At 46.2% G+C, this 25,523-nt stretch overlaps 1 protein-coding gene across 2 annotated transcripts in view; it reads right to left on the bottom strand.

Moving 5' to 3' along the window:
* LOC144791380 (glypican-5-like) overlaps nt 1-25,523 on the bottom strand; it is a 1,511,072-nt gene that overhangs the window by 395,327 nt on the left and 1,090,222 nt on the right. For both annotated transcript variants that reach the window (XM_078666067.1, XM_078666066.1), the window contains one exon: nt 6,541-6,661. In XM_078666067.1, coding sequence (XP_078522193.1) covers nt 6,541-6,661 — 121 coding nt within the window. The remainder of the gene's footprint in view (nt 1-6,540; nt 6,662-25,523) is intronic.

The following is a 25,523-nucleotide window of genomic DNA, read 5'->3' as shown; positions in this document are numbered from 1 at the left end:
GAGCATTCACTGTCTTGGAATGAAAATTAAAAAAGCTCCAAAGTGGCCACCACGTCATGGCGTATGGGCGCTTATGTTTGGTAACACATGTCCGTGCATACGTCAGCATGCGAGGGCCAAAGGCCAACATGACTGCCACATCATAATATATTACACTCATGCCTGGTGACACATGCATGCTCATGTGTCATACCTCTAGGGCTGGATTTCTGTTTTTTTTTAAATGTTTATTGATGCTATTGGGCATTGGCAACAACCATTGGCAAAGCCAAAATGTTGGCTATCTCCTTTCAAAGGCAAGACCTATTGACTTTGTCAGTGCTTGTTTATACCATTTTAACCCCAGCCTAAGCATTTGACAAGCAATCAGTAAAACCAATAAGTAAAACGCCCTCACTTGCCAATCTTATTTAGCGATTTGATGGCAGTGAAATGGTAAAACAGTTTAGGAAATTAGCTGTGGCTCTGTTGTTATTGGCCTGAAATTGCACAACACATTTAAGTAAATGCCTCTGGGGCAGCATCTATGCGCAGGGGACGCGTAATCATTTCAGGTGCCGATTCTGTAAAGTAAAACACACAAAGGCCTTGGCGGGATCTTACTGAAGTCTGCCTTCTTTGAAGGTCGTTTTCCATCTCTCTCTCCTCAGTGTCGGGTCAGCCCCAGCCCCCGCCTGTCCCTGCTGCTGGTGTGAAAGGAAGGTGAGAAGGCGCCTGCGGCCACTCCATTTATCATGTCAAGGGCGAGAACGGCTGGAGATAGCAATGCCTCTGTGCGGCACGAATCCTGCGAGCCGCTGCTTCAATCACCGTCCCATCTGCCTGAACTACCGCTGATAGCATTAGAGGCGCCATAAAATAGTTCCGCGGGTTAATGTGCCTGCTTCACATAACTCTGTGCAATGTTTCTGTTACAGTTACACATAAAGGCAGGTGGAGACCATTACTCACTCATTCTCCTTCCCACACCTAATGGGTACAGATCCTCTGATTAAATGGAGACCTCAATAAAGATCAGATCTCAGCTTGCTGCTCCTTGTCATATAAAATAATAATAATAATAATAATCCACATTTGTAAAGCGCACAATCACCCGTAAGGGTCTCTAGGCGCTGGGGGCCGTCGGGAAGATTAAGCGAGCTATTGCCCAGAGTCACATGGTGTTGGGCTAACCTGCCGCCGGAGCCGGGGACCGAACCGTGGTCCCCAGATTCCAGCGTCAGTCGCCCTGGCCGCGGCGCCACACCTCTCCCAAAATTAAGAGTTAAGGCTGAAAATGAATTTGAGCAGAAACCAACAAATACAGCAAGGGGACTTAAGGGATGGCCTGCATCAGTGCTTAACTTTGAAGAAAAAAAATGGAAGTCCCAGGTCTCTCCTCAGGAGGCCACTGCAGTGTGCACCGCCCATTGCCCCTGACAGCATGGCCTACAATAGTAACATCTCATCTACTAACCATCACACTCATAGAAGTGTGACAATTCAGACTATTTCAGGCAGCCAAAGCTATAAGAATGGCTTGGGCGGCAGGCAGAGGCGCAACTAGAGCCAAATTTGAGGGGGGTTTATGGGGGGGGGGGGCAAATTCTTCCAGCAATAGGCAGAGTGGAGATGCAGGGGCTCTAAGAAGGGGTGAAACACAACAACGCCTCATTAACAAGCAAATGGTCTTTTAAAGACCTGTGAAGGTGCGGCTGTGTGTGTGCTCGGAAGCTGTCTCAGCACAGGCTGCCACACACGACGGGGGTGGGGGGAGTTGTGGGCGAGGGCTGAAGTCCTTTGAGCCCAATGGGCGTTGCACGCTTGGTGGCAGGTAATAATCATTTTAATGTAAATTGAACTAATACTTAACTGTTGTTGTGGTCATCTATAAATTAACCAGAGATTGCCACTTTGTGGCAGACTGTCACAAGGGCCGGTGTTGACAATTAAGTGCCAGTGCCGAGCACCGGAAACCACTGGCTCAAATTAAGCACTGGCCAGTATCCATCCTCAGACACAGTGCAGCATTGCATCCCAAACTAAAGGAAGAGAGAGGGTTGGGTCCTTAAATTCAAACGAGGCTGAACCCATACTAATCGCCAAACAATAATAATACCTCGAGTGTTAACGTTCTTACTCCATGAAGACCAAACCAATTAACAAAATGATCGACAGAATAATACTTTCAAATCTTTGTTCCACAATTTCTGGCAGTATATTATTATTGCAAAAAACGTGTAATGCCAGTAGTTAGGTTGTTTGGCGTGCACGTTTGAGTTTGTTTTCTTGGAGTGTGGGGTACATTGACTACAGTTCTGAGCGCTGTGAACTGTTGGTGCATGACGGGTGGGAATTTGATTACTGTTTATTTTAAAAAGATGTATTGTATGCATTTGAAAAAAGGTGGACTCACGTTACCTTTGATGTGAATGGAGAAAGTATCGAATAATTTGTGAATGAAACATGGATAAGAATTGGATTAAAATGGATTACAAGATTAAAACTGTTTTCCTGTGTATACTGTTCATGTGGCTGTGTGACTTGCAGGTGGCGCGTGAAGTCGCGCTACAGGTTTTTGCAATGGCATAGTCGTGCATTTGGGGCAGAGCACGTCCAAAGTCTGCACGGCAAAACTGTGCTATAAGCATTTCTGAAAAATTGTGTGTGGACTTTGAGTGAGAACAAGGTGTCCATCCGATCATTTATTGTCAATTTGGACTATATTATTATTGTCATACACAGTGGACATAAATGTAAAGAAAACATAAAAACACTTTCCAACATATTATTCAGATTTCTGCGCCAACAAACACGAGTACACAGTGTCACTAACCATTACAGCAATTCATGAAATAACTGTAAACCAATGCACAAAAACGTTTTTGGGGAAAAACAAATTCAGTCATATTTTTTGCAAGGTTAAGTACTCTATTATTGTCACTGAAACCAGTTGTTTAACTGTTCTTTAATTGCCCATGGCTTCCTAAGGAATTGAGCCTTATCCCCCTACTGATCCCTCTTGGATTTAGGGAACAGAGCAGAGAAGAAGAATATGAAAATGTTAAGCGCACTGTCTGGAATCTGTTTTGGTACATACCTAATGAAGGTTGTAGGCATTTGGCAGCTGCTGATATAAACAATGGCGGCGCGGAGGAGCATTGCACCACTGCTTTGGAACAGTGTCACTAAAGGAAAACTAAAATAATAACTCTAAGTTACTATTACTAAATTTTTTCCTTGCTGGGCAGCTTTGCGGGCGGGATGGGGCGGGGCTGCTCTGCTGACAGAGCGGGGGAGGGGAGGATTGGTTTGCACTCCCTAAAGTGCACATAAATGTTTGGCCGGCCCTCTGGACACGCGGAGGACCCGTTACTCTGGGTTTTGCATGTAAAACTTAATGAAGCTCCCTGAGTGCACTAGTACAGCTCGCATCAAACAAACCTCTGGTATGAGTCTTGGGAGAACGCGTATCACGTCTTAGTAACTGCTTTATATTAGCTGAGATATCTAAAAAGGCACTTCTAATAAGCGCTGGCTCAGCGTGGGGATCCAACCAGATGGCCACCTAATCCCTAGTATTACTCAAAGTGGTGGCAAGGAATCTATTATGGTCAACCTTCTCCCATTTGATGGTGCACCCATTGTTATTCGCCAGCAGTGGCTGGAAACCCAGGTTCTGGGAAACCTTAACACATAAACTAAACCCCATACTACATGACAAGACCGCATATCTCTATACCCGGTAAATGTACAATCAAAATCCTCTAGCTGACTGGTTAGGTCCTTAATAATTAGGATATAATCAATTGTTGAAGAACAAACATTACTCAGGAATGTTAGTGCCAGCTCCCCTGGGTTATCCCCCAATTCATTAACCATCCTAAGATCTAGTTTAACCAATAAGGTATTTTAAGCAGAACCATAGTCATCATGCCTAAAGTGAATCAATGGCTCATCCTGTTAGTTCCTCAACCCACAAACTGCTTTACCAATGATAGGGTAACAATGGGCATTAAAATCTCCTGCCCAAAAAAGACGAATAAGATTAGGATGATCCATAAATATTAGCTGGATAGCCATATGTAGATCAGCAACCACCTGGAGACTCTTCCTATCAAAATAGTTATTATAAAAGTTCATGATTAACAGGTCCCAATCTTAACGCATATCACATAGAAGTAAATGGATGAATGGTGAGTTGTTAACAAACTTAGGGCCAGATGTAGGTGGCCAAATAGCGAGCGCTAAAGCTGAAATTAGCAGAATTTCAGCGTTTGCGATCGCTATTTGGCTGTGAGCAATGTAGGTGAGTTCAAACCTACTAGCAAAATAAGGAATCGCAAAATTGCGATTCATTATTTTGCTCTTGCATTGAAGGAATTGATAATTGCGATTCCTTAAATGCAATGTAAGTAGCACGAAAGAAAGTGCACTTTAGCCTTAAGGAATCGCTAATTGCCACCAAGTTGGTGGTAATTAGCGATTTTCTTTAAAAAAGCACTTTTTTGCTTTTTTTAAAGTGCCAAGTGGCACACATTCATGCCCTTAGGGCATGTATGTGCGCCACATGTGCACACATGCACATTTCAGGGGTGCAACAGGGTGTCCTTATGACACCCTTGAAATAGCTCCCGCTGTTTGTGATTCTTTAATATCGAATCGCAAATAGTGAATATCTTCCCATTCATTCCTATGGGCCTCCGAGCCCATAGGAATGAATATGTAGGTATTCCCTATTAGCGAATCTCAATTTGCGATTTGTTATTAAGGAATATTAAGGAATATCTAATATTTTAGCGATTCCTACCTACATTCAATTTTGCGAGTCCTTAATAGAGAATTGGTAAATTTCGCTATTAACCCTTTCACTGCGGCGGCTATTCCGCCGCAGTGCTACGGGGGAGGGTGGGCCGCATGGCGCTCCCGTGCTCGTGACGTAACCGCTCCGTCACGAGCCTCGGGTGAGCTGGGCTTGTGACGGAATGGTTCCATCACGGCCCCGCCCGCCCAATAGAACCCTCAGCGCAGGCGCGGAATTCACGCCGCGCCGGCGCGGCGAGCGGGCCGTGACGGAACCGTTCCGTCACAAGCACAGCTCACCCGAGGCTTGTGACGGAACGGTTCCGTCACAAGCATGCAAGGAGTTAAGGATTCACAAATTTGATTTTACCTACATCTGGCCCTTAATCACCATCCCAGGAAGGAAAACAACCTTTACAATGCAGTCAAAACACGGCAATACATTTACATGTATGGTGTGTTAACATGTGTGTGTGTGTGTGTTAGTGTGCCTGAGGGACAGTGTTGGACTGAACAATGTGTATGGTGACAAGGGAAGATAATGTAAGTGAGTGCAAAATGGTGGTTCAGCTCTAGGCTTTTTTTGTTTTCTTGTGGACGTGACTACAAGCATGTACCTTGTTACTAGGCCCCTGCCAAAACCTCCAAAGCAATGTCTGCTGGGCTAAAAATCAACATGGCTTCCCTGCTTGCCTAGGCTGTTCCTACTACAGCAGCTGTGCTTCCCTTCCCCCTCCAGTGTCGTATTAACGTGAAGAAAATACGAAGAATGGCAAGAACTTGGCATTAGGAAGACACAAAACCTTAAGGGCTGGGAACCAGCTGCTCCCCAGCCTCCCCTTTGCTTTGATAAAAGCCTGGGTATGTGCTCGCTGATATGAATGGGAAGGTAGTTCAACACTTGACAGGTAGTGGTTTTCCATCAGCCTCCCCAAAGCAGGATAAATACTGGACCTCCCTTGACATTAATGTGTACTTTACCAGGACTTTGAGGGCTCTCAGTACATTAGTCCAGTCCAGAGAGATATTTACGAGGAATATGGCCCTGTTGCTTGCTGCTATCCTCCAGGCCTAAGCCTTCACTTTTGAGAAGCACTGCCCCTACTCCTTGCTGAAGAAGAAAATAAAATTGTACTGCCCAGTGTATGGAGATGGGCAGAGCCTGAAATCAAAGTCTAGCTAACTGAAGCCAGGATGGAAGTCATCTCAAGGGTGTGAGCCTTCATGGAGCCATGAGGACTTTGAATCCCTGTTGGCTAGAATCACACAAGAAGCATCTGTGACACCATAGTTCAAGCCTGCACAGAGACTTTACAGCACTGCATTATCAGTGAACCACTTGCTGCAAACCTGACCCTAGGGAGCCTGTATTGCCTTATTTAGAGTTATCATGAAATGAAAGAAACTATTTAGGAAATGGATAATCAGGCAGAAAAGAGCACTAAAACTTCACAGACTGAGAATGTCAGCATAGGGAATGCCAAGCCATGGATATTTTCAACCACTTCCTGCACAAGAACAATCAAGACAAGAGATACATTTAACATGATTAATGTAGCACAGCCCCCCTGCTCCATCATATTTACACCTGTGATTTCACAGATTTATGTCCATTCATGTCCATCCACAACCCTCTGTTGTGTCGGAGATAAACATGCAATGACCTTAGTCGTGCTCAGCTTAATGCACAGCACATTCACCAGTATACTGCTCAACAGAACAGATAAAAGTAGATATATATATCAAATTAATCCTTACCTGGGTGAAATAATGCAGCTTGTCTATCATATTGGTGACTAGAATGTCTGGCCCTCTAACTTTCATCTCTGGATTGTTAATTTGTGCCTTAAGACCATTGGAAACAACTCTGTTGGTGTAACTGCAAAAGAAGGTGAACACATGTGTTAGAATAAGATGTTGCATGCCTAAAAATAAAGGGGCTTATTTACAAGCCCCTTGCGCCACTTTTGCGTCATTTTTCCCATGTTAAAAATGACGCAAAAGTGGTGCAAGGGGCTTGTAAATCTGCCACAAAGAGTCCACACTATTTTAATATTATAGCAAGTAAATAAATGAGAACAATGGAAAAAGCATTGTCCAGGCATATCTTTTACCACCACCCTCCTTGGTAAATCTCTATAAAGAGTTCTCACCTCAGAATTAAAAACCAAACACAAGGTGAGAGTATGCAAATTGGCACTGCGACATACAAAATGGTTACACCAGCGTTAACAGAAGCCATCAGATTGTCAGAGGATTGGCTGTCAGTACACCAATAGGCAAGACCTTTCGCTGCATTACAGTTTTTCAGAGACCCATCAGAGGGGACCCAACAAGCGTTATTTCGCCTTCTGACTGGAAGAAAGGGGGCTACCGATACAGCATTTATGGACAACGATGACGTGAGTTATAAAAATCTTGCAAAATAGCAAGCAGCACACATTGCATATGTTCCTTATTGGAACAGGACCTTTCTGATTCACTGAGACAATACCCCAGCCAGGCAGAACCTACCACTCCCATCATGTGTGGGTGATTACATACACTGTATATCCTGCGCGCACCCTTGTGTAGCTTGGCACTTGAGCAGTCAGGTATACTACAGTGGCAATGTGTAAAGCATTGGAGCAGCACTCGCAATTAATACCTTGAGCATCACAAAAGAGACTTCACAAGTGATATATGTATTCAGCAAACAAAATAGTCAACACAACATGAACAGCATGTATTCTGGGGCATAAATCACACTTGGGATTATTACTAGCAGTACTAGGCCCAACAGTGTTCCAATGACATCAGCAATATGTACACTTGGGAAAGATCCTATTCTACACCCCCAGAACCCTTATGCAGTGCAACACGTTGTCCACCGTGGCCCACCCTAGTAGTACTTATAATTTAAGACCACACAGTTCAAGGGTGCACCCCGGGTCACAACGATATCAGAAATGTGTACATACACAGAATTTTACCACTTTTAAGCAGCACAGCGGGTAGAGGCTGAGCGGGGCAAAAAAAATTGTCAAATGTAATACTCTTTTGACAGGAAATCAACCTATCAAACAAACTGCCGTCCGGTGTCCCACACACACACACACACACTCACTCCGCACCGATACGTGGTGCAATGGATATAAGACAAGTCCGTATGTAGCTCACTCGCACACATATGCACTTAGCACCCTAATGCGGTGCATCTGATACCCAGCAGGTCAATTAATTACATACTGCAGACCCCATGCCCCAAGCCTCCCTCCGCCATCCAACTCACCCCGAGTATCCAATACTCATGAATTGGAGACACCCCATCCTCCCCATCCTCCCCCGGTCACTAGGCCGCAAGTGGCCAAAGTCACTCTTAGTCAGGGTCCCATGGAAGCAGGTGGGGGTAGGCAGCATGGTCAATGAGGAGGCTGTTGGCAAAAGGGATTTGGCAGCCACTCGAGAAGTTCACCCACAGGATGTGGAGCAGAAGCATGCTAAGGACGATAGTCGGTCACACCATCGGGGTCCCTAAGGGCCTTCTGGCACCAGCCCATTTCTGCGAAGCACAGGGGGGTTACACAGTCTCTTGACCCACTTCCGATCTTTCTCAGAAGCATTCCTCAAGCCCATTCAGTCACGTAAAGGAACAGTTGAAGAAAGGAGAATGAAGCGGGGGACCTCTCGGATGGAGGAGGCACCTCGTCAAGAACATGTTAATCAGAGTTGTACCAAGGCAATCTGGGCACAAAGTCGCCATGATACGGGTCACACCAGTCCATTCTGGTCACACACAACAAAGAGTTGCAATTTCCATACCTCCCTAGAAATGAGGCAGAATGTCCGGTGCACGTCGATATTGGCCGCACCAGACAACTCCGGTCACACAAAAAATGAAGAGCTGCAAATTCTGTACCTCCCTGGAAATGAGGTACAACGTCCGGGGCACATTGATATTGGCCACACCAGACAACTGCAGTCACACACACAATGGAGAGATAAGAATTCCGCACCTACCTGGAAATGAGGCACAATGTCTGGTGCTCATGGATATTGGTCGAATCAGACAGTTCCGGTCACACACAGAGGTGCAAGTTCAGCAATGCCTCACAAGGTAGAATGAGGCATTAGTACGGTTATGTCCCAACCTCCAAGGGTTGCACCCTGTGAATCGTTCATCGCACACAACGAGCATGCAGTAGGCGTGGTGCACGCAAGAGATGCAGCATGAACGACGAAGCAGGCCACGCTGGGTCCCGCAACTGGTGAATCTGCTCATCACCAATGAGATGCTTAGGCGTGCCATAGTCCCCATGATTCGGGGCCCACGCGCCTTATTTTTAATTTTTATTTAATTTAATGCGATTTTATATAGCGCGAACTTTACCCGAAGGTGTCAGAGCGCTTTACATAAGAACCAGTTGCAAAACATAAGGAGTAAGGATTACATGTGTTACATAAAAGATACATACAGATAAAAAAATTGCAAATGTACAAGATGTAGAGTCACACAAGGAAGAGATACAAACAGAAAGAAGAGATATGAATGGAAATACTCTAAGAGTCACATAGGAATGGTAGAGACTACAAAGGTCTACTGCATATACTAGTGATTAGAGTTATCTCTATATACAGAAAAGCAGAGGTCCATTAGGTGGGGTCGGAGGGGGGATGCAGTCACAGCACCAAGGGAGGGTGGGAGGGATACAAGGGTATGGAGAAAAGGCAGATCAGCAAAGGGAAGAAACATTTGAGGATTGTCAAGGGGAAAAGGGTTAAAGGACGAGGAAATGGACTAGATGGCGGGTCAGAGTCCAGAGAAAAGCGCCAGAGATCAGCAGTAAAATGGCAGCCAGGACAAAAGAAAAAGTTAAGAAGTCCAGGAGAGTCCGTGGCGTAGTTTCTTTCATTCGAATGTGCCTGCAGTTGGTCCGTTTGCACACCCTGAATTTGGCTGTGATGGGATTTGTGGCACAGGATGTGCTATTCGCTCAAGATAAAACAATTTGGTGAAGTGGAGAAGCCGGGATTAGATTGGCAGCAGTGCCCGCGGGGCCACGGCAGAGACACGCTTGCAGCGGGGGCAAGATTGGCCGCAGTGCCTGCGGGGGGCAGATCACGTAGTCGGCAGTGCCGGAGATGGTGTCCACGCTGCTCCTATGCATCCTGCCGCCAGGCCCGCAGCCCGACTCACACCGCTGGGACCCGGGCGGCAGCGGAGGCAGCAGCAGGAGGGGCCCTGGCAGAGACCTCTTGCTACGGTCGATTCATAGTCGGCGTCCTGTGCTGGCTTTGCAGAGGGTGTGTGGCGGGAGCTCCGAGCCTCAAGTCTCGCTTCTAGGGGCTTCATGCATTTACACCTTTTATGATCCTTTCTCGGCAGCGCTTGGAGACATCTCAGAGTCCCCGGTCTCGCTTCAAGGGGCTGCTTTACATTGATCCTCTCCTCACATTAGTATCTCTCGGCCCCTTTATATAGGGGAGGGGGTGCGATATCTCTCGAGGCGCTATGTTCCTGTCCTCCTGCGCTCTGAAAGTTGTTGCTCTGCGCCCAACTGATCCGGTGTCAAGGCGCTGCATTGCCTTTTCTCCCCGCCCCTCTTCCTAGGGGCGGGGGTGCGGCCACCTCTCGAGGCGCCATGTCCCTGTCCTCATTCTGCACTCTGAGGGTTGGTGATCTGCGCCTAGCTGAACCCGTTTCAAGGTGCTGTATTGCGGTCCCTTCTCGAGGAGTTATGTTCCTGTCCTCCTGCGCTTCGAGAGTTGGTGATCTGCGCTCGGCCCTGGGGTCCCCATTGCACAGCCGCCGGCCCAATTCCTCACAGCTCAGGCTCACTTGATATCGCGTCCAGGGATCATCTGCTACATATCCACTGGCCAGGCTCCTCGAGGCTTGCTTCCCAGACCACTAGGTCGAGTTCCGGATCACCTCTCGGCTATGAAAAAGCCAGGGTCAGCCCCATCAGATTGTGGTCGCCATCTTGGATCTGCCTGCATATCACCGAGCCGGGGAGAGTTAAGCCGAAAAGCTTCAACTCAAGTGAGCTGCTGGGGGTATCCCCGGATCAGAACACTCCCCGGGCGTTCTGACACTAGGAATTATGCACATATCTTCATGCCCTGGGCTCAGGACCAGCAGTGTCGGGGGTCTCCATGGGCAAGACTTCGGGGTTGCACACTAGGCAATTTAGTCTCCAGGCACAATTCTTAGTTCTATGCTCATGCCGTGCTATAAGTTGGGATCCAGCAGATGTTGTGGTCACTTGAGAGGGCACCACTCTTTAGATGTCACACGTAGATGGTGTGGGTCCCTCTTATGAGATCTTTAATGTCCCTGAGACCTCCAAAAGAACATGTGGCAAGCTAAACAAACCCTTGGAGAGCCCACTTCAGGGCACCACACAGCAGCAGGTAGTCGGCCCAGGCCAGCCACTATTCAGAAAGCGCACGTGGTCCCTTTCAATGGCATTAATCTTCCTTGTGCACAACAGAGTCCTCTACCAATGTGCACCCTATAATTTAAGGTTCCCTGGTCCTATGTACCGACAAGAGTATCTCACCCTTTGCTGAAGTATGGCACCAGTAGTTATACTGGAGTGTGCCTTTGAAGTTGGGGGTGGTTCAAAGGGTCTACCTTTGAACCACAGATGTCTCCCCTAAATTTCAGTCCTGCGCCATGAAGCTGTGGAATGCAGATCTTTATCTTTAGTGGGGCCATGACCTGGCTCCAGAGGCCAAGTGTCAAAACCTCTTTCTCTAATCTTTCCAGTGGCCCGCAAATGGCAGATGTCTGTCATTCTAGTTGCATACCCAGTGTTTTATGGCTATCGCTGGGGAATGCCCAGATGTGCTCACCTGCCTCCAGTGTGGACTGGAGCCAAGCACCAAGGCACACAAAGAGTTTAAGAGCGCTGAAATGCCCACTTTCTAGTAGTTGCGTGGGTTACGACATAGCCACCTTTCCAACTGGCAAAGGGTTGCCGCTGCAAATCCAATGATAGGAAAAATTATGAGGCTGCTCCACTGCAATAGACTGTTGCAGCCTGAAGTGATTTCAATCATTTCCCAATGTCAGCCTATGGGAAGAGCAAACCTCATAGATAGTGAAAACAGACATGGGTATTCCTCACTACTTGGGCAAGGGACATGCATGTGTACCTGCCCTGCCTTTTACCTATCACCTGCATCACCCCTTAAGACGTACCCTCAGGGTACTCGGGTCAATTGAAAGGTCCTCTCAGGGTGGCTAGTGACTTAAACAGGCTAACTTCAGTAAATGTGCAATTGCGCTCACCAGCCTGCAGTGGCAGGCTGGACACTTATTTGGCGCCACCATCGTTGCAAAGCCCACACCAGTTTGCAATGGCAGGCTGAATACATGTTTAGAGACATCATTGGTGCATGTGCACACACCAACCTGCAATAGCAGGCTGGACACATATTCAGCAACACAAGGTATGCACCACTTCCTAATGTGTGTAGGAAGGGTGCACACACTTTCGCACTGCATTTAGAGTGGGAAAGTGCCCCAGGCCCTAAGGTAACCACAAGAGATTCAGCAAAACCTGGAAGGAGTACGCAGAAGGTTTGGGGAAACGCTACCTGAAGGGTTCAGGTCTAAAATTCATTCATTAGAATTACACTTCTATCCTACCTCACACCTGCTGGCTAATCCTTTCAGGTATAGCAGTATCCCAAAGTGGTTTCCAATAACGAATAGTTTGATTGATAGTATACTTGTTTGCTTTTGGAAGAGGAAAGGCTGCAGTTGTATTACCCTTTTCTTTATAAAAAATTATCTCTGTTCTTATTCACATTCTACTCTACATTCAAGGTGCTGTATTTAAACTTATACCTTGTGAAAGTTTCACCGATCACTGCTTCACTGACCCTCAACGTTTACTGGGTGACTATTTACTTCTAGTAACTACTTCTAGCAGCTTAGGTCATTCACTCTTTCAGGCAGACAATTCACTTCTGGTACCTTCCATACCCTGTTCCCAATTAAGTTGTGTAAACTTAATCAAGCCTTCATTGATCCCTTAGAACTTTAGTTCACTTTGGTGACTTCCCAGCAATCAGGCATGCCATGTAGTCTTACACCTCCCATAACCATGCTTCAAAACAATGGTTAAAGTGATGTTATACTTAGAAATTGTGTAATTATATCTTGCTTTACATTAGAAAAAAAAACTTAGAAATTCACTAAAATACAAAGGTTAGAGGGACGTTATAGTTTGGTGAAAAAGTCAATCAAAACACACAATTTTAAACAAACAAAACCACTGAAATTCACCAGTCATAGTTACCTCAACTATAACCTACGCCCTAAAGTAACTATAATTCCCGCCCCCACCATGCACAGTCTTGCAATCATTGATGTAATTTCAGTCATGCTATCAATGATCTCATAGATCATGTCATGAGTGATGTAAGATTAACAATGGAAAAAAGCCCACTTGACCAATTGGATGACTCAATTTTTTTAATTCACGTGACCGCTGGACACTCGTGAGACCCTTGGGAACCCAACCCTCCAAATATACAAATATTCTTGAACCTTTATTTCTCAAAAAACTACTGAGAAGGTTTACACTAAATTTGAAACAGCACTATTTCTGGACCAAGATCTAGCATCCTGAATAATTTGTTGTAATTATGTTCAGGTGTTTGTATTTAGCCTGTTCCAAAAATCTATGGAAATTGCATGGGGAAATTGCAATTTGGAACCCTCCTTTTTCTCAGCCTCCCGCTTAACAGATCACCCCAAAACTTTTGGAAAGTTTTGTGAAAATTCATCAAAAGGCAAAAAAGTTATTAGCAAGTCAAAAAAAGCAATTTCTTATGGAAAGGTAGTCCTAACTATAACTGCCCAGTCGTGACTGCCACTGGGTCATATGTATATGTATAGTGGCGGTTGCCAGTGCGTAGTTAAAGTTAGGTCAATGTTTCTACCAGAGTGACATCTTTGTTTTTCTTAATATCCTATCCATCGTTTGACAAACCTAAATGAAACTTTGGAACATGGAAAGTTTTGTACTGAACTGTCAAGTGGGGACCAAAAAAAATGGGCAGTCTCGAAAGTACGATATCCTATTTTAATTCAAAGAGAAACGTTGCTGTCTAATACAGAAAAAATGGCCAAATGAAGTAAGACCAAATTCCGCAGAAATGTGGAACTTTACTCAGAAACTGTGCTTTTTTTTTATTAGGTTTAAATCCGTTCAACCATTTTTGAGAAATGAACATATAACCCCTTGTATTCTCATAACGGCTCCCGGCCGTCATGCGTCACGGTGGGCGTGTGCGCATGACGGCCAGGAGCCGTCCGAATCCCGCCAGCCATTTATTTCTCCCGCACAGCGTGGAAAATAAACCTGCATCCAAGGGGTTAAAGAGGAGCTAAGTTTGGCATGAAGGGGCAAATCAATAATCATCATCAATGATGTCATTGTACGTGTCAAGAGTAATGTAATATGTGAGGTCACAAGCAGTGTATGGCGGGGCTGCAAGTTAAATTTACTCAGTAAATTATAACTTGTGAATTTCAGTGGTTCTTAAGTTATTTTAACTGACATTTTTACCCAACTATAATGTCACTTTAACCATAGTTTTTTATATTGATATAAATATAGAGATATATAGATAGATATGTATGTATAGAAAGATGTTTTGATGTTTGTATATATATGTATATATATCCAAACACTGCAATCCTGCATATCTTCTCACCTCGTCCACCACTCGGGGTCGGTGCTGGGCAGTGGGGGCAGAATCCACTTAAAATCCCAAATGAACTCATGTAACAACTCAAGTAAAAGCCCGCACTCCGAGAAGGATAGTCCACACCAATGTTATTGTAATGGCTGACGTGTTTCAACCTGCTGGTCTTTATCAAAGACAAGAATGCATCAGCTGATACAATAAAATTGGTGAAGACTGTTCTTTCTCAGAGTGCGGGCTTCTACTTGTGTTGCAGCGTGAGTGCATTTCGAATATATATATACATATATATATATATATATATATATCTCCACAGTTCACCCTGTGCAGGGTGAATAACGGGACAAACTCGCGTGCTTAAACAATTTTGCTCTTTTTATTCGATTTTTAAGCCTTCAGATAATTCATGGCAGGCAAACAAACACTGATCTACGCGTTTCGGGAGCACCTCTCCCTTGCTCACGATCCAAGAGCGCTGCGTGTCCCAGGTTAAGGGGAACCGAGAGAGGATATATATATATATATATATATATATATATATATATATATATATATATATATTCTTTCATACCATACTTGTACGATTGAAGAAGGCGCTGACTCCGTGGGTCTGAATCCAAACTTTTATTCAAAGATCAGTGTCTGCTTAGACGCGTTTCGGCGTTGCCGCCTTGTTCACTACATCTGCATTTCAAACTAGGGCGTTTATATATGCACCACCTCCTGGGCGTGTCTTTCAATTACAGCACAGGTTAGAACTGGAAATTGCCATGGTTACAGTGTGGCTAAACCTGTCTTTAAATAATTATTTATTACTTTTTACATAATTATTCTTTTTACATTTTTGTACCCAGGACGAGCATTACTTCAGAAATCATTTTTCATTTTCAAATTATTTCTCCTGTTACGTTTTTCACCAAACCCATATGTGTCAGCATATATTTATGACCATTTTTACATACAGCATGTTTAAATTCACAGCCGAAATAAGGTCATCCTCCAAACCTCAGTGACATCATTTCGTGAAACGGAAATAATAATAGTTACCACAACATGCTACAGTTTCCATACTGTTCTTCCCATGGATGTTCCCAATAAAGGTCCCACAATGGTAGCCCATCTGGTTTGCCTGTGTGTCATTGCATTGCTGAAGCCTCGTGTGGACGCTGGGCGCGTGTATGGGAGACGAGGCACTTACATCGGAGACGGCTGGCTCATGCGGTAACCTTCAACATGCTTAGGTTCCCTCACGGTATGTGATTGACTGAGTTCTGCACATGTGCGCGTAAAATGATTTAAAATCTACTTAATATAATGTAAACAGTCAATTGTTTGTACATCTTAGTTTTAATACCGCTGCAGGCGGAATGCGATGCTCGTGTGAATTTACACAAATAATTATCGCTCGCAAGTGCGCCGGGCAGTGGGACACATTATGAATAGTAAAATTGCTTCTGGGGCAGTGATTCCGCGAAGCACTTATGATAGTACGTGTGGCACACATGAATCATACTTGTAATAATAGTTGGTAGACATACCACTGTTTTGTGCCCTGGTGGGCGCGCGAAGCCGGGTAGGCGCGTCAAATTTATTTAGCAATGCTGCCCTGGGTCGCTGGATGTTCGCCAGAGTTTTCCAGAAGGGCAACAACGGGAACAAACTATGTGAGGTTTAATCTAATATAATATAAGACTTAGTAGCTAGGGAACACGTGGTGTTTTTTTTAGCTAAATCGTGTTGGTGAATATAAATGAACTAAAAAGTGAATGTGAAGACGTGATGTGTATTACTGGCATGATATGTCTAGTAATGTGCTCTATCGTGCCCATGTGTAAACCCGTGAGTTTTGTAGTACGTGAACTGCAGATGTTATACGAATGGTACTAGGAGAGGAGAGGACATAAGGTGATGCCGTTGCTAAAGGTGGACACTTAGGGCTTCATCCGCATTCAGGCCGAATGGGATCTTGGAGTTTAGGAGTAAGATATACCTTGACTCCAAACGGCGTAGCGCCAATGGGCGATTGCCTCCCCTTGGGTTTTTTGGAATGTTATCAATAACAAAATATTGTATGTTATTGGCATTACCTTGGTGAGCCTCATGTATGTGTCTGGCCACAGGATACGCCGGATCATTGTTGGCGATTGCTCTCAAGTGTTGTAAGATCCGTACGTGAGCTGGATGAATTGTAGACCCTACATATCTTTTGCCACATGTACAGACCAGCACATATATTGCGAAGTCTGTCTTGCACGTGAATGCTTCCCTCAGAATGAAAGGTTTTGTCCTAAATGGAACCTGCACTGTGGTAGTGTTTACACCGTGCGTGCAAGCCTTGCACTTGGAGCATTTCCTAAAACCTTTCTGGGAATCTAGCCAATTTTTTGTTTTTTTGAGAACTGGCGCATTGCAGACTATCTCATTCCTCATTGACTTTGCCTTCCGAAAAGTTATCGAAGGGCTTTTTCCCACTGTGTTGCCTATGTTTGCATCACCTCGAACTAGGGGCCAATGTCTTCTAAGGATTTTTCTCAGATTGCTGTGGTATCTGTTGTACCCGGTTATGATATATATATATTATGCGTCACTCTATGCCTGAAAGGGTTTTGTTTTGACTTAATACTGGGTGCTCCCTTGTGTCTGGACAAAGCTATACCTCTCTGAAGAGCTCTAATTAGAGTGAAACACTGTGTCAGGGGTTGCTTTTACTCATTTCAGGTTGGCTTGAGTTGGTATTTTACCAATTCAAAGCTGTAATATTGTGCCTGGAGTGATAAATGGCTTTTGTTATTTTACAGCTCGGCAAGGACTGCACTGTACTAGTCCTATGCTTAAAGACTTTGCTGTTTAAATGGCAAAAGACTTTGTCATTTTCTATCTCGGCGTGGATAGCACTGTGCTAATCCTATGCTTAAAAACTTTGATAGAAAAACAGACATTTGAGGTGAGCAGATCTAGAGTGTCGCTGGTGTTGAGAGTGCTCTAACAGGAGCTGCTTTCCTCCTAAACTGAGACCTACCCAGAGTTCTCTCCTTCTTTTTTTGCATAATTTATGCGTCACTCTATGCCTGAAAGGGTTTTGTTTTGACTTAATACTGGGTGCTCCCTTGTCTCTGGACAAAGCTAAACCTCTCTGAAGAGCTCTAATTAGAGCAAAACACTGTGTCAGGGGTTGCTTTTACTCATTTCAGGTTGGCTTGAGTTGGTATTTTACCAATTCAAAGCTGTAATATTGTGTCTGGAGTGATAAATGGCTTTTGTTATTTTACAGCTCGGCAAGGACTGCACTGTACTAGTCCTATGCTTAAAGACTTTGCTGTTTAAATGGCAAAAGACTTTGTCATTTTCTATCTCGGCGTGGATAGCACTGTGCTAACCCTATGCTTAAAAACTTTGATAGAAAAACAGACATTTGAGATGAGCAGATCTAGAGTGTCGCTGGTGTTGAGAGTGCTCTAACAGGAGCTGCTTTCCACCTAAACTGAGACCTACCCAGAGTTCTCTCTTTCTTTTTTGCATAATTTATGCGTCACTCTATGCCTGAAAGGGTTTTGTTTTGAGATATATATAGGAGAACGGGTATTGTTTGACATCGAGCCCTGTTGACTTTGACTTGTCCTTCCATTTCACCGGCTCGCCTTGCTTAAACATATGGCATTGTGGGAGTTTGAGTGCTACGATGACCGTGAGCACTACAACAGGTGGCCTGCACATCATGGGGGAGGAGCCAAGAAACACCAGTATTTCAAAGCGGCAGGAAGCACAGACCGGGACATTTGGTCGGGTGTAGGGCGCTGAGGAAGGCGAAAAGTGCCGAAATGCATTCGCCGCCACCGGACCTTGATCTCCAGTATTAAAGCCTCTCCAAAGTCTCTCCTTTGTGGTTGTTGCCTTCTTCGTTGTGTGGAGGGCGGGTTTTGGATATATATATATATATATATATATATCCGCTGTCTCCCCTATTGTGGCCTCTTCTTCTTGCTCGTGGAGAAGGTTCCTTGCATATATATATATATATATTTTACAAATTGCATCCACTCGCAGTCACAGGGATACAACGGCACTCCTTGGTGAGTTTCAAAATGTTTTATTTAACACGCATGAGTACCTGTCAGCGCGTTTCGATTGCTCCAGGCAACCTTGTGTGTGTGTGTGCATGTATATATATATATATATATATATATATATATATATATATATATATATATATATATATATATATATATTTAACCCTGTGGGGGTCACCACTGGATAGTTATAGTTAGGATCGTGTTCTCCATAGGAAGTCCATTTTTTGTGTTGCTAATAACTTTGGCACCGTTTGACTAATCTTCACAAAACTTTCCAAAACAGTGCAACTTCTTTACTAGTTTGCACGGCAACTTTTTGGGGTGATCCGTCAAGCAGGGTTAGAGAAAAAAGGGGGTGTCCCAAACGCGCATTTTTCCCAATTATTTTTCTATTGGAAATTCAGACACAGCTACACGCCAAGCTGCTGAACAGATTTACACCAAATTTGACCGAAATCTAGATCTTGGTCCAGAAAGAATGGTTTTGTGTTTTGGTGTAAGTCTGTTAGTTTGACAGAAATTAAAGTTTGAAAAATGTGTATATTTCACAATGCGGAGGATCCGCAGACCCAACAGATCTCAGATGGAGATCAGAGTGGCTGCCACCACATCAACCAGGAAGTGGTGACTGTCATCACAGGACTTGGGACTCGGTCCCGAGTCCTAGAACAACTAAAAAACAGATGTAAGGGACCACGGTAGAGATACCCTTGTTGAAGGTCAGTAAAAAATGGTCAGGCGATTTAGTCAATGTTTCTTAAGTAATTTTGCCCGGCGTTAAACGCCTCTAATACCTTATGAAGATTATCAAATAAAGAGGCAGGCGCTGGAGACAGGAAGACAGGAAACACGTTTATTCCGACGGAGCAGAACACATCAGATCGGACAACAAGGTATCGTCTCGAGGTGCTCTCTGAAAGCCTCTCTGAGGCCTGACCTTTTATACACTGGTTTATGAATGAGACCGTTCTTTATTACAATAAAGACATTGTGAAGTAGTGAAAGATGACATCCCCGGTACCCCCCCCCCAGTTCCGGCTTATTCCAACACGTGGCTACAGTAGAGGTTCTCACCCCCCACACAATAAGAGGAGGCTATCACGCAGCTGAGTGTTCCGCCGATTCCTTTGGAATGTGTGCGCCTGATCGAATCCCAAGGGGTGGGGAGGCCATGATCAATAGTAGCTTCTTTGAAAAGGGTCGAGTGCATACAGTAGTGGGCAATAAACTGTATCCTCAGGCCAAGGGATGACCAGCGGTCCGTACAGACAATCGGGCTCAGAGGAAGGTGTCATCAAAGGAGAGGTATTTATGAAAGAAAGGGTCAGTGTGGATAATCACGCGTTGAGGGAGGATTTATCGACTGAGGGGCATTCATGGAAGGAAAGGAGGTGTTGGTCAGGCGCGGGGTGTGATTCTCAGAGACAGAGTCATGTGGAAGGAGAGGTCATGACTTGTACATGTGAGAGCGGAGGCAGCCAGGGTGCATGGGGGAGGCTTGCAGGGTCAGGGAAGTGTGCTGGTGACCGATCGTGAACAGGGAGACCATGGTACCTAAAATGGTTGTCGTGTATGCTCATACGTGAGTCTGAGGAATGGACAAGATGGCGCAGATGATGTTCAGCTAATAAACTAAAATTCCACAGTGCTCCCTTTTAACATGTCTCGCCAGTTTGTCAATTCGGATCTATCCCCATAAGACCACGTATCTTTATCTCATAGAGGGGACTCATGTGCTCAGGTCTGAAGTCCAAAGTCTTAGGGCACATACAGTTAGAAATGAGTGAACACAAAGGTGGCAGACATTGAATACCTAAGCAACACCCACACAATATCATGATTGGTATCAATATAAACGTAAACAATCTCCATCCCCAGTCCTTCAAAGTGTCCCAAAACCAGCCTCCAAGCGACCAGCCTTCTTGCTCTTGGTGAACCTCTGAGGATAGTCTGTGGAGGTGTTCAATTGCTTTGTAGACTGAAGGCGAGTTATCTGGCACGTAGGTGCAACAGCTGGAGCCGATGATGCGGCATGCTCCTCCACGGTCGGCCAGAATCACATCTAGGACAAGGCGGTTTTGGAGAGCCACCAGGCGGACTGCCTGCAGCTCAGCCGTGTTGTTAGCGAGGATGCCAGCCGTGATGTTGATGGTTGTTTCTACTGCCTGAGTTAGGTGTCGGATAGCGCGGCTGTTTGCCATTGGTCCCCACAGAGGAACAAGTCCCTTTGCTGCATCCAGGAACTGTGCTCCGGTGGAGTCGGCTTGTTCATTGTCTCCGGCGCGCTTTTGCCGGTGATGGTAAGCTGAGGCCACATACGTGGGAGGAAGAATGAAGGCGATGTAGCAAGTACCCCTCCAACCTTTTGGGAGCCAGGTGTAAGCTTTGGTGCCACAAACAAAGTACATATTCGGAGAAGCAACAAAGGAAGGAGGATCAACTGAGACCAATGTTCTCGTGATGCGGCAGGAACTGTGACCCACCAGCTGCGTTCCTTGGCCTTCGAGGCATATGAGTCCTGTAACATTGATGACAGACAGGGCCACGGTCAGGGTGGCAGTCGTTTGCTTCCGCAGGTGGGAGAAGGTGGGTCTGGCTGGATTGTGGAGCACTTGCATTTCGACTCTTTCTTTGGCAGGGATGTTCGTAAGGAAGGCGGAACCTGAGGCCACAGGGCAAATGGGGGCAGACGTTCTTCCTGTTTTGTTCAGCCAGAACCCATAGTAGAAGTGTGACACTGTCTGACCAGAAGCGGCGTTGTCCTTGTGGCTCTCCTGCAAGAGGATCAACCAGGCGAGGCAGGAGCCATGAACTGAGAAGGGAGAAGGGATGAAAGGTATGGAGTGTTCAGTGGCATGCGGGAGCAACCCGCAGATCCAGCAGTTCGTGGCATTTGTAGCAAGGTTGTGCTGGTGCAGCAGTTGCACGAAGGAATTGTTCCAGAACTCCCTACGCCTCTCTCGGAGCTGAGGCGAAAGGGGGATCAAGTGATGCTCTTTCATGGTGGTTGGCTGTGCAGTGGCCAGCAGTATCTGATGAGCGGGTGTGCTGTCCTCCAAGATCCAGAAGGAAGTCATGAGGAGGAGGCAAAAAAGGAAAAGGATGAAGTAGGCGATTGTCTTTGATTTGTGCAAATTGTCAGTCTTTGGGTTCCTGTAGTGGGTATTTCCGGTTGCGTCCATCATCTTCTTGTCTGGCGCTTCCATCATCTTCTTGTCTGGCGCTTCCATCATCTTCATCTTCAAGGTGCTCGGTAGTGGGCAGAACCACAGACTTCGTTTAGCTTCTCTCCGGGTGACCCTTGGTTGTTTTAGGCCACCGTTCTGAGATTTTAACTTAGTCCGTGGTCTACTTAGCCGAAGCTCCCCCCTTTCGATGCAGGAAATACCCTTCCCGGGATGGCACAGTGGGATCAGAGAATTTTGCAAGTTCAAGTGCCTCTGTATCAGGAGAGCAGTTCAGTGATGGTCGGTCTTTGTTCAGGAGCTCTTCTTGGGTGTCGACGTTTTCTGTCGTGGCCAGGGTCGAGGAGACCTTTTTGCAATGATGGCCGTGCAGCCAGTGCCTCTTTCCCTCCACTCGAAGAGCCGTCCGAGTGGTGATCAGTACTTGCCAGGGGCCCGTCCACCGGGGTTCCAGACTCTTAGCTCGTTGAAAGTTCCGGACTAGAACATAATCTCCCGGTTGGATATCGTGACCGGGGCCCCTGGAAGCATCGGGGATGGCCTGCTGCACCTGTTGATGAATGACAGACAACGTTTTAGTTAATTTGCACAAATAATCTGACAGCAGGACGTCGGGGACGTCGTGAATGGAGGTTGGTTTGGGGGCAGTCCAGAGGTTCATTGGTCGCCCAAACACCACCTCGTAGGGGGTCAAGTGGTGCTTAGTGGGAGTGGAGCGCATCGATAGCAATGCCAGTGGGAGGGCATCTGGCCACTTAAGTCCTGTGGTGGCCACTATTTTTGACAGTTTCAGTTTCAGTGTAGCATTGTGTCGCTCAACCAGGCCAGCGGATTGGGGGTGGAAGACCGCATGGAACCTTTGTTTTACTCCCAGTCCCTTCAGGATTAGTTGGATAACTTCAGCTATGAAGTGGGGGCCATTGTCGCTCCATAAAATTCGGCAAAGGCCGTAGCGAGGAAAAAACTCTTTCAGTAGTACTTTGGCAGTAGTCATGGCAGTGTTATCACGGGTTGGATAGGCTTCCACCCATTTGCTGAAGGCGCATACAATGACTAGTACATACTTCAAGCCTTGGCATCTCTCCAGCTGGATGTAATCCATCTGAAGGACTTCAAAGGGGTGGTCGGGGGTCCCAAACCCTCCCCGGGGTACCACAGTTCCTTTCCCGGGGTTGTGTTGTAGGCAGATAAGGCACTGCTGGACCAGGCGTTTGGCTGAGTCGGGGATTTTGTTGTTGTGCCAGACTTTGGAAATTAGTTCAATCATGGGGTCAGAACCTATGTGTGCAGGGGAGTGTGCCATAGTCAGTATGGGGATCAAGTATGAGTCAGGCAGCAACCATTTGTTTGTGTCCTTTGTCCGCCAGCAGCCTTCTTCGTCCTTTAAACCCACCCGTGCCCACTCAGTCAGTTTGTGAGGTGTGCTGGCCGACTGGATGTCCCTAATCGTTTCCCTAGCGTCAGTCCATTTTTCTGCTTGCGACCTGGTCACATACATGCGTGTCGTCGTCCTATTCTCAGCTGTGGTTCGGGCAGTGATGTCGGCCAGTGCGTTTCCCTGTCCAACTAAGTCCGTCACCTTCTTGTGTGCCTGGCATTTGATCACTGCTAATCGCTTGGGGAGGAGAACTGCTTCAATCAGGGCGGAGACTAGATCTCCATGGAGAATGGGTGTGCCGTGGGACGTCAGGAATCCCCTTTCCCTCCACAAGAGCCCAAAATGATGAACCACCCCAAAGGCATACTGACTGTCCGTGTAAATGTTCGCTGTGGTTCCTGCTGCTATGATGCATGCTCGTGTGAGGGCAATTAGCTCTGCTGCCTGTGCGGATCGTTGTGTGATGCGAGCTGTTTCAACTACTGTTCGGGCGGTCGTCACCGCATAGGCAGCTGAGGTGGTGCTGTCTAGGAGTTTGATACAAGAACCGTCTACCCATAGTTCTCCATCAGGGTCTGTAAAAGCAGTGTCTCTAAAGTCAATTCTACTTCTGGTCTGTTCGTCCGTGAGGGTCACACAGTCGTGTATAGGGGGCACATCGGGGTCATTTTCAGGCAAGGGCAACAGTGTGGCAGGATTCAAAGTCGTGCATCTCTTCAGAGTGATGTGGGGTGCAAGTAGAGTCAATTCGTACCCCGTCAGTCGTGCACTAGTCAGGTGTTGCGTCTTGGTCTGGTTCAAAAGGGTGTCAACTGCGTGGGGTACTAACACCGTGAGAGAGTTTGAAAGTACAATTCCCTCACTCTGACGGATAGAGACAGCAGCGGCGGCTACTGCTCGGAGGCAGGCAGGTAAAGCTCTGGCGACTGGGTCAAGAGTGGCAGAGAAGTAGGCACAAGGGCGTTGTTTGGCGCCGATGGGCTGAGTTTGAACAGACAATGCGCATCCCTCCCTTTCGTGCGTGAAGAGGGAGAAGGGCTTGGAGTAATCTGGTGTTCCTAGGACGGGTGCCGAGCAAAGGGCATCCCGCAACTCCTTAAAAGATGCTTGGCATTCGGGGGTCCAAGGAAGTGGGAAGGGTACATCTTTGGCTAACAGGGAAAGTAGGGGCTTTATAATGAGACTGAAATTTGGTAACCATTGTCGGCAAAAAGAGGTAAGGCCCACCAATGAACGGACTTGCTTCTGTGTTTTTGGGATGGGGGTGTCTAGGATGGTTTGGATTCGGTCGGGCGTAAGTTTCCTCCCTTCTTTGGACAGGAGATGGCCTAGGTATGTCACTTGAGGTTGACAGAAATGCAGTTTCTTTTTGGAGACTTTGTGGCCATTCTCCGCAAGAAAGTGCAAGAGTTGGATAGTGGCGGTGATTGCAAGAGGAGTGGTGTCGGCCGCCAAAAGGATATCATCGACATATTGGATCAACACCACTCCATCTGGTAGCTGGACGGCGTCCAGCTGTCTTTTGAGGGCCTGGCTGTAATTGCTGGGACTTTCAGTGTAGCCCTGAGGAGCTCTACAAAATCGATACGAACGTTTTTTTAAGGTGAAGCCGAAGAGATAACGGCTGTCTGGATGAATGGGGATAGAGAAAAATGCATTCTTGAGATCGATAACGGTGAAGGTGGTGGCAGTGGACGGAATGAGGGTCAGAATGGTGGCGATGTCTGAGACTACGGGGTACTGTGGTACCACCACTTTGTTGACTTCTCGCAGGTCGATGATAAAGCGGTACGCTTTCTCATCTCCCTCACCTTGCTTCTTAACAATGGGTAGGATAGGGCTGTTGCAAACATTACTAACCACTTCCTCTACCACTCCTGCATCTACCAGAGACTGTATAATCGCTACCAATGCCTTCTCGCCTTCGGGCGATATCCGGTACTGTGGGAGTTTCGGGAGTATTGCGTCTGGTCGAACAGTTATGTGCACAGGGTCGATCATCATTCGTCCTACATCCGAATCGTTTCTGGCCCATAGATACGGGGGTAGGGTGTCGAGCAAGGTTAGGTCAGCATCAGTGATAGAGTACATATGTCGTGCGGGGCAGGATCTGGACATGCTCGGGTTGTCGTACAGGATGACTCGGACTCCATCTGGGGAACACCTAATAGTAGCTTGGAAATGTTTTAGCAAGTCAATACCCATAATGGCGTCAGGGGAGTTGGAGGAAAGCAGAAATGTTGTGTCCGTGGGATTGTTTCCTAGGTCAAAGGAGATAGGTACAGACAGGGGATTAGTGGAGGGCGTTCCATCGAAACCTATCGATGTAATGTGTGAGCCAGACAAGGGTGCCCTTGGAATCAGTCGCTTTGATAATACACTACGTGTCGCTCCAGTGTCTAC

This window comes from Lissotriton helveticus, chromosome 11, assembly GCF_964261635.1.
Source record: "Lissotriton helveticus chromosome 11, aLisHel1.1, whole genome shotgun sequence".
In the NCBI taxonomy this organism is placed as follows: Eukaryota; Metazoa; Chordata; class Amphibia; order Caudata; family Salamandridae; genus Lissotriton; species Lissotriton helveticus.
The sequence above is the reverse complement of the archived record's forward strand: the minus strand, read 5'-3'. Positions and strand labels throughout refer to the sequence as shown.